The sequence below is a fragment of the Tyto alba genome, unplaced genomic scaffold, assembly GCF_018691265.1.
Source record: "Tyto alba isolate M040663 unplaced genomic scaffold, T.alba_DEE_v4.0 Super-Scaffold_48, whole genome shotgun sequence".
Taxonomy (NCBI): Eukaryota; Metazoa; Chordata; class Aves; order Strigiformes; family Tytonidae; genus Tyto; species Tyto alba.
This window is the reverse complement of record NW_024881324.1, coordinates 2,946,288-2,962,246: the sequence shown is the minus strand read 5'-3', so window position 1 is coordinate 2,962,246 and position 15,959 is coordinate 2,946,288. Positions and strand designations below refer to the sequence as shown.

At 37.7% G+C, this 15,959-nt stretch overlaps 1 protein-coding gene across 1 annotated transcript; it reads left to right on the top strand.

The window, feature by feature from the left end:
• Window positions 1-5: 5 nt before the first annotated feature.
• On the top strand, window positions 6-13,492 carry TRIP13 (thyroid hormone receptor interactor 13). The gene is made up of 14 exons (XM_032998904.2): window positions 6-185; window positions 379-481; window positions 1,612-1,777; window positions 2,084-2,213; window positions 3,478-3,533; window positions 6,140-6,230; window positions 7,733-7,805; window positions 8,804-8,867; window positions 9,123-9,209; window positions 10,011-10,117; window positions 10,945-11,098; window positions 11,281-11,393; window positions 12,600-12,669; window positions 13,221-13,492. Exons 2-14 carry the CDS (start codon window positions 390-392, stop codon window positions 13,314-13,316), a joined length of 1,299 nt encoding a protein of 432 aa, XP_032854795.1. The 5' UTR covers window positions 6-185; window positions 379-389; the 3' UTR covers window positions 13,317-13,492.
• The last annotated feature ends 2,467 nt before the right edge of the window (window positions 13,493-15,959 follow it).

Sequence of the window (15,959 nt, the reverse complement as noted above, 5' to 3'; positions counted from 1 at the left end):
AGGGGGCCGGGCCGAGCCTCGGCGCGCCGGGCCGCCTGTTACGAAAAGGCGGCCGCGGTCTCCCGGTGCGCCGCCTTCTTTCCGCAGGGCTTTCCCGCTCTCCGGGTGGCGGAGCCCTCAGGCTGCTGAGGGGACGGAGGAGCCGCCCTGTCCTAACGCTCCGCGGGCAGAGCCTCCGGTTTGAGGTGATTTCCCGTCCCCACCGCGGAGACCCGCGGGGGTGCGAGTGTGTGGCTGTGTCCGTGTGGCTGTGTCCCGTGGCTGGCGCCGCCATCTCATGAGGGAGAGTGGAAGGACCGGCTGTGCCGTTGCCGCACAACGGTCGCTGCCCGCCTGGTTCTCCTCGCTATCGCTTTTCCCCCTCCTCCTTCCCCTTAGGAGCGAGCAGGATGGATGAAGCCGCTGGGGATTTGAAGCAAGCGCTCCCAAACGTCTGTGACAGCGTTCAGATACACGTGGAAGTTCATCAGAAATCAAGCAGGTCTCTGATCAGAGCTTTACTTGCTGCAGCTCTGCCTGTTGCCTTTCGTCCTTGCGCCTGTGGGAGCGCACAGCGCTCCGCTCTGCCCTCTCTACGCTCTCCTACGAGTTTCCACACAGGTGTCTCTTTCTAAGGGTGAACAAACCCATTTCTCTCAGCTTCTCCTTTTGCGCCGTGTGATCCAGTCTCATAATCGAGTTGGTGGCCGTATTCTGGACTTGCTCCAGTGTATCGTGATCTCTTGCACAGCAGAGCCCAAAACTGCACACCATGCTCCAGATGTGATCTCACAAATAGCCAGTAGACAGAAAGAATCACTTTCCCTAATGTTTGCACTCTTGCTAGCACAGCCTAAATTAAGGTTGGCCTTATTTGTAGCAGGGGCACACTGCTGACTCACTGCCAGCTTGCCCACCCGTACCTTTGGGTCCTTTCCTGCAAAGCTGCTTTTCGTCCAGTTGGCCTCTGGTCTGTACTGTTGTCTGGACAGTAGATGGAGAGACAGGATTTCATGTTTACCTTTGTTTAACTTCAAGAGGTTCCTGTCAAACCGTGTCTCCAACCTGCAGAGGGTTGGATGGCAGCCCTGCTCCCTAATATACTGACAGCTCTCCCTACTTTGGTGTTGTTTATAAACTTGCTGCAACTGCTTTCCACCCCATTGTTCAGGGTGTAAATGAAAATGTAAAACCAGTGTTAGTCCCAACATTGATGATACCACTCCACCTTTTCCTGCCTGACTTACTAGCAGCTCTATTAAGTCTTTGTATCACTAATCACAACCCTTTAAGCTGGACAGTCCAGCCACCCTGTTGTCCTTTTATCCAGTCTTTATCTTACCTCTTTGGCTACCTAGATACTATGAGAGAGTGTGTCCAAGGGGTTGCTAAAGTCAAGGTGTAAAATATCCACTGCTCTCTTTTTATCAGACATAAAAGACAGGGAACTGGGAATTTGCACTGGAAATGCATTACTGGAATTGCACAACTGAGTTAAAGCCTTCCTGAAATCTTAAAATGGTAGTCCTTTTCCTTCAGTTTTAGTCTTTTCTATTGGAATTCTACTGGATATTAATTCATACTTCCTTATAAATGTCACTGCCATAACTAATGCTGTTCTGTTCTTGCTAGTGTGGCCAAGAAAGAAGATATCAGGATGAGTGTCTTAAAGCTGTTGAACAGACATAACATCGTGTTTGGTGATTACAAGTGGACAGAGTTTGATGATGGTTTCCTTAACAGCAACGTGCAGTCCGTGTCGATTGTGGATACCGAGCTGAAACTGAAAGACAGACAGGTATTCCCACTCAAGAATGTACAGCTCTGTGCATATGCATATGAATTAGTTGTAGGCAGAGTAGTGATATCCTAAGGACATAAGCAAGACAAGGTCTATAGGACAATGTAATATCTTTTATTTGTCTGACTGGTATAACCAGGAAAACGTGGATAAGTTTTTGGGCCTACACTCCTTAGTAAGGTCTGAAAAAGAAGTAGGAGGCTTCAAAGCTGAATGCCAGCTGAAAACTGTAACTTTCTTAAGTCACAATTAGCTTTGAATGAGAAATACGATGTATTAAAAGTCTTTTTATGTCCATTCTAGCCTATTGACTTGAGCAAAAGCAATCTTTCCCTTCATATTTTTCATCTGAGTGAAGAAGGACCAAGCTCTGAAAACCTGGAAGAAGAGAATGAGGATATCATTGCAGCTAACCACTGGGTGCTGCCAGCAGGTAACCCTGTGATATTTCTGGAAGGTCTAGAGCAATTCCAATGAAAGAAAATCTTGAAAAGGCTGAAAATGTTTATAGGGTTACCTGTTAAAGGTATTATTTGTATATATTACTTGACTTTCTCCTTTGTCAATGGAACCAATATGTTTGGACTTTATGGTTTTGACCGAACTACTATGGGTCTTTCCACAACATGTCACTTATTTCTGCAATACTTGTGGATGAGTGCAACTGGTCTTGTGGAATAAAATGTATAGTCATAATCAGAAGCATGCAAATTTTAAAATGGACAGGCTTCATTCCAGATTTTTCTTTGGAGACCCACAAGAAACTCATCAGTTTAAACATTCATTTTCCAGAGCCTCCTGCTGGCTTCCAATCCCCAAGACAGTGCTGCTCTTATATTTTGAACAAACAAACAAACTGAAGAGATTTAGAGTCAGAGTGTCTCCTGAAAAGAATAGGGCTTTGCTCTGCAGTAGTATGACCTGCCTACTACTGTCTTGTGCTTGGGGAACTTGGATTCTCTGCCTGGAAGGAGATGTACAGGTGTGAGCTTCAACTCAAAGAGACAGTAATTCTGAGATAATTCTTGCTCTTTCCATGTTGTGAAAAGCCTAACTATCTGTTACAATTCTTCTCTTTGGGAAGAATACAATCTGATACTTTGACATTATTCCCATATTATTGTGGTTTGTAATTGTTCAGTCATTTTGCTTTGCTTTGCTGAAAGCTATAACCTAACTGCTAGAAATGATTGATACCCAAATCACACCTTTAATTTTTTATGCATTATTCACCTACGTGCTTTTTTTCATCCTCTACATGTTGATGTTAAAAAAAAAAAAAAAAACAAACCAAAACAAAAACTGCTAAATGATAAAATTTGTCTTGGAACCCTCCTCCCACCCCATCTTTTCACAGCTCTTTATCTTGTGGAAATGTAAGCCCATCCGCTATTGAGGGTGAAAAGAACGATACTTTTACTTTCACGTTAGGAAATTAAGAGAATTATTTTCTCCTCACAATTATTTGAGAAAACAGAAGTTGTAAAACTGCTGAATTTGTCTGTTAAAAAGTAATGTTCATGTTTTGAGAAATATAACTCATATGTTTTTTTCCATATTAATTGCTGTCATAAATCTGTTCTTAATCCTTAATTTTATTTGAGAATAATTTGAAAACTTCTTTGTGCTGCAGTGGTAGAATACAAGTTCCCAGATTGATTTATCCTAAACAGGTATATAATATATTGCTTTTTCAGCTGAATTCCATGGCCTTTGGGAAAGTCTTATATATGACACTGAAGTAAAATCACACGTAAGTTGAAAGCGAATAACAATTAAAGTTGCTTGAGGAGAAGTAAGAGTTGAAATGTACACTGTTTGAAGTTTGATGCATCCTGTGGAGAAGTTATCTGGAAATCACCAGCTCAAGAAAGAATTCTGATGTCTGCTTATTACACTTCTCTATTTTGAAAGGTAGTATAGTCTTAGCCATTTTGCAAAGCTTTATATTCTTGTTAATATCTTTATATCATTTTTGATAGCTATATACTTTTCTGATGTACACTTAACAAAAGAAGGCAGAGCTGGCATTTTGAGATTAAACATGATATCCCCAATGTTTATCAATATGTAATACTGTGAAGTCAGCTTTGCAAAAAGTCTCAGTTTCCTTGTGGAACTGGGTTCAGTGATGCTTATACCACAAATTATAAAGAATTTCTTCATATGCTTTGGCTTATTTTACAGAAGTCAGAAGTTTACCAGCAGGAGGTGTTGTTTTGGTAGGAACTTAAAACCTCTCAGGAGATTTTAAATTTTGCTTTAAACATATTCATCAGCCCAATTGTAGGAAACAATTAAAGTTTTGTTGAGCAGAGTAGGAATTTACTTTATTAAAATACTCCACCTTGGTTTAGGGCTCATTAATTGCATGTTTTACTAGAAGGAAAGAAGAAAATTGGTGGAAAAAAATAACTGCAAAGAGGCTTAGAGAAACCATACACAGCATTCTTTGAAATCAGTTCCATATTTCTCCACTGTGAAGGTCCCAAAAGACCTGTTGTGTCTTTGGTGTGGGATTTTTTTTAATAAGGCAATTTTGGTGGCTTGCTATTGCTGAAAGAGAAGTGTGCTGCTATCAGCTGCACTTGCAGTGCTTCTCTTCTACTGGCACTCTTGTTACCTTGCAGTAAACTAACTGAGGAAACTAAATCACTAAAACTGTTCAACTTATTGTGTGATGGGCCAATTATCACCTGGTTTTGTCCCAGTAATCGGTTCGCTGTGACCGTACCTGATGGTCATGTAACAGAAGTGGTGGGTGCAGGCTAGGCAGGAGGGGAGGGGAATTTAACTGTGCAGTTTTGGCAGCAGCTGGACAATTCATTTGTTCAGCAGTAACATCAGCCACCACTGTTACTGTTCATACAAATGCGCATTGAATGATTTGACTAGAGTGAGTGCGATCCCACCTGAGTGCTGGTAAGACATTCGGAGGAAAGAAAACAGTTCCATGGGCTCATTTTCTAGTTTGAAGATTCTGTGCATTCATCAAAAGTTGTGATGATAACTGCCAGAGCTTGTAGGACTGCAAAACTGTAATGTGAAATTTAGTATTGTGATATGAGTAAAAACTACAAGTGATTCAATTCAGTTGCTCTATGACAGCACTCATTAAGATGGTTATTGTTTGTTAGAAAAAAAAAAAGCTTCTAACTGAAGTTTTTGGACACAAATAACTAATTCATTAGCTTGTTTGTAATACCATAGATACAGTATTCTCACTTAAGTCTTTATAACCAACTATAGTAAAGCAAAACATTCCAATGATTGTGTGTATTCATTTATAAGGTAAACATCAATTAACACATCAACTTTTGTCTAATTTATGGAACTGCTTTCTGAATCATCTGTGAAATGACAAGACTATTGAATTAGACTTACTGGTGTACTAAATAACAGCAAGTTGATCACTGTTGACTGTAAGTCTATTTTGGTAGAGAGAAGTAGTAGCTTTTAACGACTAAAACTAGAACAACTCTGAAAGTAATTGTGCTGGATGTTCATTCTTTAATCTATGGAACTGACTGGGTACAGTTGGATCCTACAGGCTCTGAAACGTTTGCTGCGAATTTTCAAAATAATACAGTGTCAATATAGAAAAACATGGTAGATGAAGTTCAGGTTTTTTGCTGTTGTGTAATTGCTCCATCTTGGGCATGAGGTGTCGCAGGAATACTGTTATATTGTCTTATTAACACAAATGGCTCAAAAGCACATTACAGGTAAAAGCAACAGAAAATAATATGGTATCAGATGTTATTATAGGTAAAAATCAGTATAGATTCACACCTGAGGTTCATACTCATTTTGTTGAAAGAGTTCTCCCGAATTCTAGATATTTCTAAAATGAAGTAGCATTATTTTTAGAAGCAAGCATTCAGGGAAGGACATATAACTTCTAGGATAAGCAATCTACAAATTCCTTACAGTAGCTGATACAAATGCTTCAGTAGAAAAAAACTAAATATGTGACAGAAAATGCTTTGTTTGGTGGGTTGATCACAACAGACATGTAGCTGTACAACATCTACACAGGACTTGGCGTTTGAGTCTTTGTGCTTGGGCAGCTTATGTTTTAAAGCTACACTATAAGTGGGACAGTGGAAAATAAAAATAATTTCACTTCCTTAAAGCATATAATTTGTTCATGTGAAAGTTCCATTTGTGCCCAGTGCATGCCATTATTTTCATGAGGGCAGGAAGAAAATTTGCCTATGACTAAAAGACGTGAGCCCATTTTATTTTAGTTGTTGTTAAGAGTACACCACAGACATAATTAGGAGATTGCTTCTATTTGTCATTGTATTTGCTGATATGCTTCTAATTTGTGTGTCTTTTTTTCTCCTCTTCAATTAGTTGCTTGATTATGTGACGACAACATTGCTATTTTCTGACAAAAATGTTGACAGCAACCTGATATCGTGGAACAGAGTTGTTTTGCTGCATGGTAAAAATTATCTGTCTTAAACCAAGTAGATTCATTGGCCATCTGTTTATGCTTTTATTCTGGAAAATCTTGTATTGCACTTCTGTGTAGTAAAATTAGATGACCCAAAAGCAGCAGAGAATTATTCTCTCTATAATACAAATTTAGATGAAATGTCAGAATCAAATCAATGTTGGCATGTACTATCTTTTGCAGGAATTTAAATTCTAAAATTTATAATGCAATGATAATAGTTTTGTTTGTTTGGTTTTTTTAATTATTTTAAATTACAATATTGCTTTTTTTGTATAAAGTGCAAAAATAATGCAGATACTGAGGACAATAGGAGCCATATATTAGTTAAAGTTCTAGCATAGTATTAAAAAAATGGTTCGTTATGGCCTTATAAAAACTTTTGAGGAAACTGGGAAATCAATCTGTGTGTTGTGTTATTAACACTGTGTTGTACTGCCAAGCAGGAAAGCAGTATTCTCGCTAATTTAGTTATCACTATCTCAGTAAAGTCATAATCTTCAGTCAATTGTGGAGATTATGCCATAAATGAGATTAACATCAACTGAATCTATTTTCCTTCAAAATGTAGCTTGCTATTAATTACAATATTGTCATCAAGACTGGTATTCAAAGGAAAAAAAAAAAGGTCGTACTGGAAATGTTTCTTATAAGTGTTGATTATACCTAAGATATAGCCATCAGTTTAGAAGCTGCGTGATGTTTTTGTTTGGAAAACTTTATTTCAGACTGTTAGATATATAATAGATATATTTAATTTTTGTAATGAGCTCGTTATTGTGATCACAAAGAAGTTAATACTGGGAAATCTACAACTATTGTAGTGCAAAATACACTTACGCCTCAATGGCAGCACAGGCTTTGAATGGAAGTACTGTCATCTCGTTGATGTTATCAGTTTGTTTGGCACCCACACATCAACTTCGATACCTTCATACTCTGTTCGACTATACTTGTACCTGTCTGTCTGGAGAAAGTCTGTCTGGCTCTTCCATAGGGCGCCAAGCCAGATCCAAAAGGTTTGTGCCAGAGCATACTTGCTACGATGCGCTGGATTGCCCCAAGGTAGAAATTTCTGGGAAAGTGCACAGCTGATCAATCTGTGTTTGGTTTGTGTGTTTCAGGAAGGTACAAGTTTAGGCACAGCACTGGTTTTTGGAGCATGCTAGTAAACATAAGCCCTGCTCGGGTGATCCACTTTGCTTCTGTGGCTGTTGAGTATTGTACCTTTATGGTGCCTGCATGCCAATTATTACACTAACTATACTAATAATTGAAAATTATGTAAATTCAGAGCTCAGCTGTAGCACTGTAGTGCTGTAGTGGAGTAAGCAACCTTCTCAAAATATCCTGGTATTCACAATCATTGTCTGCTGTGGTTTTATTCTACAATTAGTGCTGTAACAAAATACAGTAGTTAAAAAGATGTTACGTATCATAAACAATCTGATGCAGATTCTGTGTAATGTATGGATTTTATTTCAAACCAGGCCCTCCTGGAACTGGTAAAACCTCTCTCTGTAAAGCGTTGGCTCAGAAGCTGGCAATTCGGCTGTCATACAGGTGATCATTTTGGGAAATTTTTCACTTTAGTTTGCTATTGTTAATTGTTATTTTGCAGTAGCCCAAAGATATTTAATGTTTGATTTCAAGTAACTGGTGCCAAGTGCTAATGTTCATAGTTCTTTTATAGTGCACCTGTCTAGCAATCAAACTGATCCAGTAGAGACACTGGTTAGGGTATTTTAAGGCCTTTTAAAATGTGTAATTATTTGTGTCCAGGTATGTAAAATAAATTCCAGTGGCAATATAGTAATTTGGTTGTGCTCACATTGTACATCAATTAATATTAAAGGACAAAGGATCACAGAGCACCAAGCCTGCTATTTGTATCTTCATGTTCAAGAAAGCCTGTCTTTAATAGGTAGTGATTTTGTAACCAATTTGTTTTGTCCTTGGATTGTCTGAATGCCAGAGTCTGCAGAGGTCAGTCTGCATATCAGACAAGTAATAAGAGTTAGCCTTAAACTTCATAGCAGCTTAACAAATTTATATAAAAAATAAATGTTATATAAAATACTAGGTGTAACATAAATAATGTGTAATTATTGGAGTGATCTGACTCTGCCCCAAGCAGAATTTATGATAAACATGGACTATGTAATGTGCAGTTGAAATACTTTGTCCTAAGGATATCCATGCAAAGCTAAGTAAATAAGCTTTGTGCTTTTATATGTGTTCTTGCTATACTGAGCAAAATCTTACATGAACAGAAGAATGAGGCCATTAGCATGGTAACTGTTACTTAACCTGTATGTAAATAGCACCTGTTCTAATGAAGGAATTCCGATAGCAATTTAATATAAAGAATTCTATTGAGACACGTTCCTGGAAATTACAATTAAACTCAAAACAGGTATTATGTTTTGAAAAGAAATTTAAAATACCAATTCACAGTATTCCAGGGTTGAAATGGAGGGAACGAGACTTGCGGACATTAATGATATCAGTGACATTTATTTACAGTAGAGTTCATACTTCTTTTTCTCTTCATACTTTAGGTATAGGTATGGACAGTTAATTGAGATAAACAGCCATAGCCTTTTCTCTAAATGGTTTTCTGAGGTATGTATTGATAGAGCTAATAATGTAGCTCGTGTAGACTTTGTGTTTTAGAAATTACACTGTTTCTGTTGAGTTTGTTTCATAAAATAACTGTGTGCACCAAAGATTACTCAGAATAATTAATGTGTTTGAGAACACTTAAATAGAAGCTATCTTAGCTATCAAAACCAGGGGTTTCCAGCTTTAAGTATGGTCAGGCTTGGAAAGTTGTGTGATAAGGAAATAGGTAAACACATGCCTATGGTGTCTTTCTAGAGTGGCAAGCTTGTAACCAAGATGTTCCAGAAGATTCAAGAGTTAATTGATGACAAAGACGCTCTTGTATTTGTACTGATCGATGAGGTATGATTTTAACAGCATTGATGTACATAAAATTTAGTGGAAAGTAAACTGATGGGAAGGAACTGTGATAATTCGCAAAGAAAAATAAAAGCATATTTATGCTTTTTTGTGAGTTACATCACTTTGGGCGGAAGAGTGAATTTTGATCTTGACTACTGCAGATTTGGGAGGAACACAGTATGATTTAGCAGGCAAATTGCAACTGAAAATGAAGCAAAACCTTTCTTGGTGGAACTTCCCTTCCTGCTGTGTGTTTATAAGTGGAGTATTGTTTTAAACTTCAGAGTAGTCTAGATTTGTATTAATTGGGCTCTTACTTATGTTGTAAAGCTCTAGAAATCACTACTATGGTTTGGTTCATGGTCTAGATTCTCTTCAGACTTGCATACATAAGCAGCTTAGCAAATATGTACCTTGTTAGCATTGTTATATTGGAGTTTGTAGGGGGAAGCTTGTTGTAAATTCAATGTATTCATTATTCTGCTGTGTGTCATCCCCCATCACCTCACCCCCAAAATTTAATGAAAATTAAAACCAGCCTCCATTCTGCTGTCTAAACAGGAATTTCACCCACTACACTTTACTCCCTTGACATTCCTTTCCCAGTAAATTCCTACTTAACAAAAGATTTTGAAGATGGTGCTTTAGGTACCAGACACAGGGATCTGAAGGTGTATTGTCTGGGTTATTTGCTTGCTGCCAGCAGTCCAAGTGTGCAATCTTTTATGTTTTTTTTTGGTGTCTGACATTTTTTTGGTGTGTTGTTTTTTTTGTTTCTCTGTTTGGCTTGGTTTCTTGTAGGTAGAAAGCCTCACGGCAGCCCGCAGTGCCTTCAAGGCGGGCACAGAGCCTTCAGATGCTATTCGTGTGGTGAATGCTGTACTGACACAAATAGATCAGATTAAAAGGTAAGCTCATATTATTGCAACAGCAGTCTAAAGCAGACTTGAACAATACATGACTTAGAAACAATCATTAATGATGCTTAGTCCGCCTCGCATGCTAGATTTAGTGCATTTCTAAACCATTTCTTGTTTTAGTGCATTTCTAAACCATTTCTAAACCATTTCTTGTTTTATTCCTGCTACTTCCCTCCCCTTTCTTGGGCAGACTTGGCTTTGCTCACAGAAAGAAAGGTGCCCTAGTATTTGGCTCTGTCGTGCAGCTGATTAAAGTAAGTGGCTTATTCATACATAAAAGTTCACAGGCTTCATCTAGAAATAGCTATGGTTAAGAATGTTCTTTCAATACATCTTAAAGCGAGGAGATGTTACTTCTCTTTTAAGCTCACTCTAATGTCATCCGCAGTTAGAATGTGTCACATTGCCACTTAAACTATATGTTTTCGACTGTACTGAAATGGAAAACATGTAGATTAAAGGTTCAAATTTACAAGTCTTCTTTTCATAATCTTTTTGTTTGTTTGTTTGTTTTTTTGTGGCAGAAACTGTGCCGGTAGGCTCTAGGTAGTTAGTGTATATCACTTCTAAAATAGGGTTGGAGAAACTATGGACACCTGAGAAACAGCTCAAAAGAAAGAGACTGTGCACTGAAATAGATGGGTGGTTACTGTCCCAGGGCTTCAGACCATTTGATGTAATTGCGGGCTGGCAAGTGATGTGGCTGCTTGTTACAAGAAATTGGCTGAGTCATAAGAAGGAAGGTATCGATTTGCCAGTCACAAAAGGAGATAGTTCTTGTACATGTGACCTAAAGATCTGCTTTTATCTTAAAGGTATCCCAATGTAGTTATCCTGACTACTTCAAATATTACAGAGAAAATCGACATGGCCTTTGTAGACAGGGCTGACATAAAGCAATACATTGGACCTCCATCCCCTGCAGCAATATTTAGAATATATCTTTCTTGCATGGAAGAATTGATGAAGGTAATATTTTGAAAGCAAAACTAAAATGTTGTATTTTAATAAATTTGACATTTAAATTATACTTCCTAAATAACGAAAATACACCAATTTCATTCCTTCTTTGTATTTCCACTCTTACTGTAGAATTTATTTTTGAATGTATTTAAGTTTTTCATAAAACAGTGTATAATTCTTTTTTCTAGTGTCAAATAATATATCCTCGACAGCAGCTCCTGACTCTCAGAGAGCTAGAGATGATAGGCTTTGTAGAAAATAATGTGTCAAGGTTAAGCCTTGTACTAAAAGAAATCTCAAGGTAAGATTCTGAAATTCTGCATTTTTTTAATATATATATATTTTTTTAATATATCTAATGATCTGTGGAATGATGTCTAAAAGTAATTAAATTTCATAACAGTTAGAGTTCTGGAACCTCTCATATTTTTATCTATTAGGGTTAGCACAAAGCATTTCATCAGACAAAAGGTGAAAACAATCAGGATTTGCCGACATTTCTTGGTCCCAGATCTGGCTTGGCTTAGTAATGCTTCTGGTTTCTGCTCTGCCCTTTGAAGTCCTCTTGACAAATTGCTGGCTGGATCAGTGAGATGCCTTAGGTGTCAGTGGACATTGTGAAATTGTAACGCAGCTTAGCGGAAATAGCGTTGGCCTTAGTTCCTGCTCAGAAAGTGTCTTGGAATGCCTTGCGATCTACTCAGTCAAATTTTAGCATCGAGAAATAAGTGAACAGAAGCAAAGGGGGATGACGTGTGAATGAAGAGTGTTATGGTTTGCTGAGTATGCCAGTAGAGCGCATAGTCTTTCACAGCAGCGTAACAGTTCCTGAAACAATAAAAACGATACTCACAGTATCAAGCAATATTTTTTTCCAAAGCACTGGTCCCTAGGGAACAAAATAAATTAACATTCATAAGGTCAGGAAAGTGTGTTTTCCTTCTGTTCCTGAAGTATGTAACCTTAACCAGTGAAGAGTGTGGAGTAAAAGCGAGGAAGTTTTCCCAGGCATAGAGGTTTGGGTTCTGTGTACACAGAGTAGTGCTGGGAGGAGACGGAAACGTGTATCAAGTAGGTGAGGTCAAGGAGGCTGTGTGCAAATGGTGGGAAGAAGGACAAAAGCCGTAGCCATGCGGTCCAGCCTTCACATCAAATTTGCCAAGTCCTTCCAAATGTGGCTGGAAGGTTATGTCTGTGCCATACCCCTTTGGCATAGGCATTCCCCCAGATACGTGAGTGATGTGAAGGGCATGGCGTAAGCTTTGGCAGGCAAATGTGGCGATGCTATTTCTGCACCCTTGCTTGCTTTTCTGTCCTGCCTAGCCTCCCAGGGGCTGAAGCTGTGTGTTCGCTTTCCACTTCTGCTAAAAGTGCTGCAAGTGACCTGCTGAATTGTGATTTGCGGGTTTTTTAGAGCAACCTATGGGAGAAACACAGACAAAGGAAAGGTCTTCTTTTAAGAGTGGGTATTTACCATTTAAGCAGCACTTGTCTCTTTTACTTACAGAAGAAGTGAAGGTCTTAGTGGCCGGGTCCTGAGAAAACTTCCTTTCCTAGCACATGCACTTTATATTCAAGTAAGTTTATTCTAGTCAATATATTTTGGTTTGGTTTTGAGACAGGTGGGAAGACATCTGGACACTGCCAGAAGTAAAAGATTGGGCCTAAACCCCTCTTATAATCTAAGTTGCAGTTTCTGCAGCTTTGTAGACTGAAACAATTTTGTGCTGCCCGTAATTTAAAATGAGATTGAAGAAGACAGGTGAGATTGACCTGTGCAACAGCATTCTACTTTTAATTAAATGTTGTGACAGAACATTGATATTGGTTCTCTGATAATTTCTTGCTGAAACAAAGCCCTCTGCCACTTTATAAATAATTTGTTAAAAACCTTTTTTGAAACAAATCCACAGTAATAGTGATTGACTCAAGACTTTGCATAGCTTGACTTTGACTTGATTACGCTAGCTGGTTTAAAAGAAACCTGCAGTTTTATTTTTGTAGCATTTTGAAAATTTTGTAACATGGGAGTCAAATATTTCTGTTTTAAATACTGTGATCTGGATGTAAAATGTTATGTATGCCTATTGCTATAGTGTGTCTTAACAAAGTGTTCTCTTATTTTCAGTCCCCCAGTGTTACAATGACAGCGTTTCTTCAGGCTCTTTCACTTGCAGTAGATAAACAATTTGAAGAAAGAAAGAAACTTTCAGACTGTGTGTGATACTCTACTGTTTTATAGTTGTCTGTATTGTTCACACTGAAAACTACTTATGTTTCATACAAACCGTGCAACTTCTGTGCATCTGTGAAATAGATTTTGTCACCTTAAAAAACCTGGAATGCCTAGTCTAGATTTTCAAAACATTCATTAATAAAAAATTAAGAAATTTTACAGAATATTTTTGAAAAGCTTTATTTTAAATGCTAGTAAGAGGATTGTAAAAAACTTGCTAAAAGTCGGTTTTCATCTTTTGCAGTTATTAAAAGTGGGCACACTTCTGTTCCTTGTTTCTCAGTCACTAAACTTCTAGCCATGCATCAGTTTATATCCTTTGGATTTCTTTTATGTTTTTAATATCAATAGAAAGTCAGTCTTTGGATCTGATACTTCTTCCATAAATGCACTATTTGTTATTGCTTCTGAAATAACAAGCATGAAACTGGGAAGGATTTGAAGTGCTCAGTGATGACCCAGACCTTTTATACGGGCATCTCTTTATCTTGAGATTTAATATCAAGTATTACTTTTAAAAATTATAGCAGATTCAAAAGTTTAAAATCAAGAGATCATTGAATTGTATTCTGCAATACTACTTTTTTGTCTTGTTGCAAGGATGTGAACCAGTGGACTGTGTTTTCTCACTGAAGAGTAACTCCAATGTGTAAAATTCTTTAAAATGCGTGAAGTTTGGGTTTATTTTGTTTTGTAAAGATGACATAAAAGTTACAAATCATCTGTGCAGAAAAATATTTTGTAGTGCAAAAGCCAGGAAATGTGTGCATCCAGTTCCCAAAGGAACAGAGTCAACTTTTATATGGTGAATATATATACTATATACTACTGGTTACAAAACTGTCAACTGTTTCTTTTGTATTTTAAAAGTCTTTTATCTGCAGTCAGCTGAAAGAATGAAATGTTAAGGGAGTTTCCAGATTAGAAGTTCAATTTTTCTTAAATGAAGACAAAATAGTGAGATTTAAGTTGATGATATCTAGTTAATGCATGCCTACTAGCTGTTGGTATTGGAAATACTTTAAGGATAATGTATTTTATTACTTCCTTGTTTGTATCTTTTAAACCAAAAGATTACATTCGTGAGATGAAAGATTTTTATTGATGAACGCTATAAACTGTGCATTAAAAAATTGCACAGAACTTGTCAAGTGGTAGTGAATTTTTATTATGGCATCTATACTTATGTAAAAAGCGTCTCTTCATTAAGCCTAAGTGTCTGTTCATTATATTACTTTTGAAAAGAACTTATTAAATATTATTTCCTATCCATCCCCCAAAAAACAAGGAAGATGGGTGGGAGAAGAATATACCAAATTCAGTCCTTTGCAGTTGTGTACTCTATTTTTCCTCCACTCATTGTTTTGGAAGTACTAATACATGCAAGAAACTTCCATAAAAGCCAGGTATGGGAAGACTACTGCAAGGCAAAATTTTATACAGACTCTAGTCCATAGTGGATTTGTGGCTTATAAAGAGATTTAGAGACTTAGAATGAGTATTCATCCAATACAGGTGTATATTATTATGTGTGCCTGTCCTGATGATCCGTGTAATAGATGGAGTACTTCCATGGTAATGCAAAAGCATGGAATTATCTTCTGGTCTGCATTTGAGATTCCTCAAGAACTGTAGAGGCTTCACAAACTGCAAGTTGTTGCATATGTTTCATTGAGGATATATACATTTCCTCTGCTGCCCAAGCAGACCTTACTAGCACCGCTTGTTTAGTCTTTCTGGAGACTCTGCTTATGTCAAGGCTGTAAAAACTGTGAAGAGAAGCTGTTCCTGCATTTTACACCTTCTGCCCTCATTCCTTGAGCAGAGATGATGTAATTTTCCCCAGCCATGTAGTTCACATCTTTCTTAGCATTTCATAGATATTTTAAGTAGTTCTGCTCAAACCAGGACATGCTAGTATCGAGAGTTGAGCAGAATTTAGAGAAGATTTTTAGTAGGTGCGATTTTGCTAATACATGGATTTGTGCTATGGTTGGCAGTAGCTTAATCTTTTATTAAAATCCTAGTTAACTAGTTTTGATGGGTGATTTATTTTAGGTGGTAATACCAGAGAGAAAACTCACACTATGAGGGAGGCTCATTTCTCTGTTTTCCAGCTGTGTGGAAAGTATTGTCCTGCATTCCCTGCATAGAATAGACATTTTGGATTCTTTTTCTCCTGAGAATTGTAGTTCAACCCAATTTTAAATTCCGAAGACTTTGAATCTGTATCTTTGAAGAGAATCACCTTGAAACAGACTGTGTTTGTTCTGGAGGGAAGTTTTTACCACTGCTTTTGTTGAAGATACATTTGTTTATATCCAAAAGTACATAATCAATGAAACTAGACAACATGAAATGTGGAGCCTTACTACAGCCTAGGGCTTAGGCCATTCAGCTGGAAGAGGGTGCTTGGGAGGTTCTACACGGAACTGTTTCTGTCTTCTATTGAATGACCATCTCCTGAAGAACACACATTTTCTGCAGAACAGAAACATAGGGTCATATCAGCCCCCAGGGGATCTTACTTAGCCGTTCTTTTGCTAACAGGTAGCAATTTTATTTTAATGAAGGCAGACAAAGAACACGCTCTCGTCGGATTGTTTTATGGATTTCCAGGGCGGCTATAAG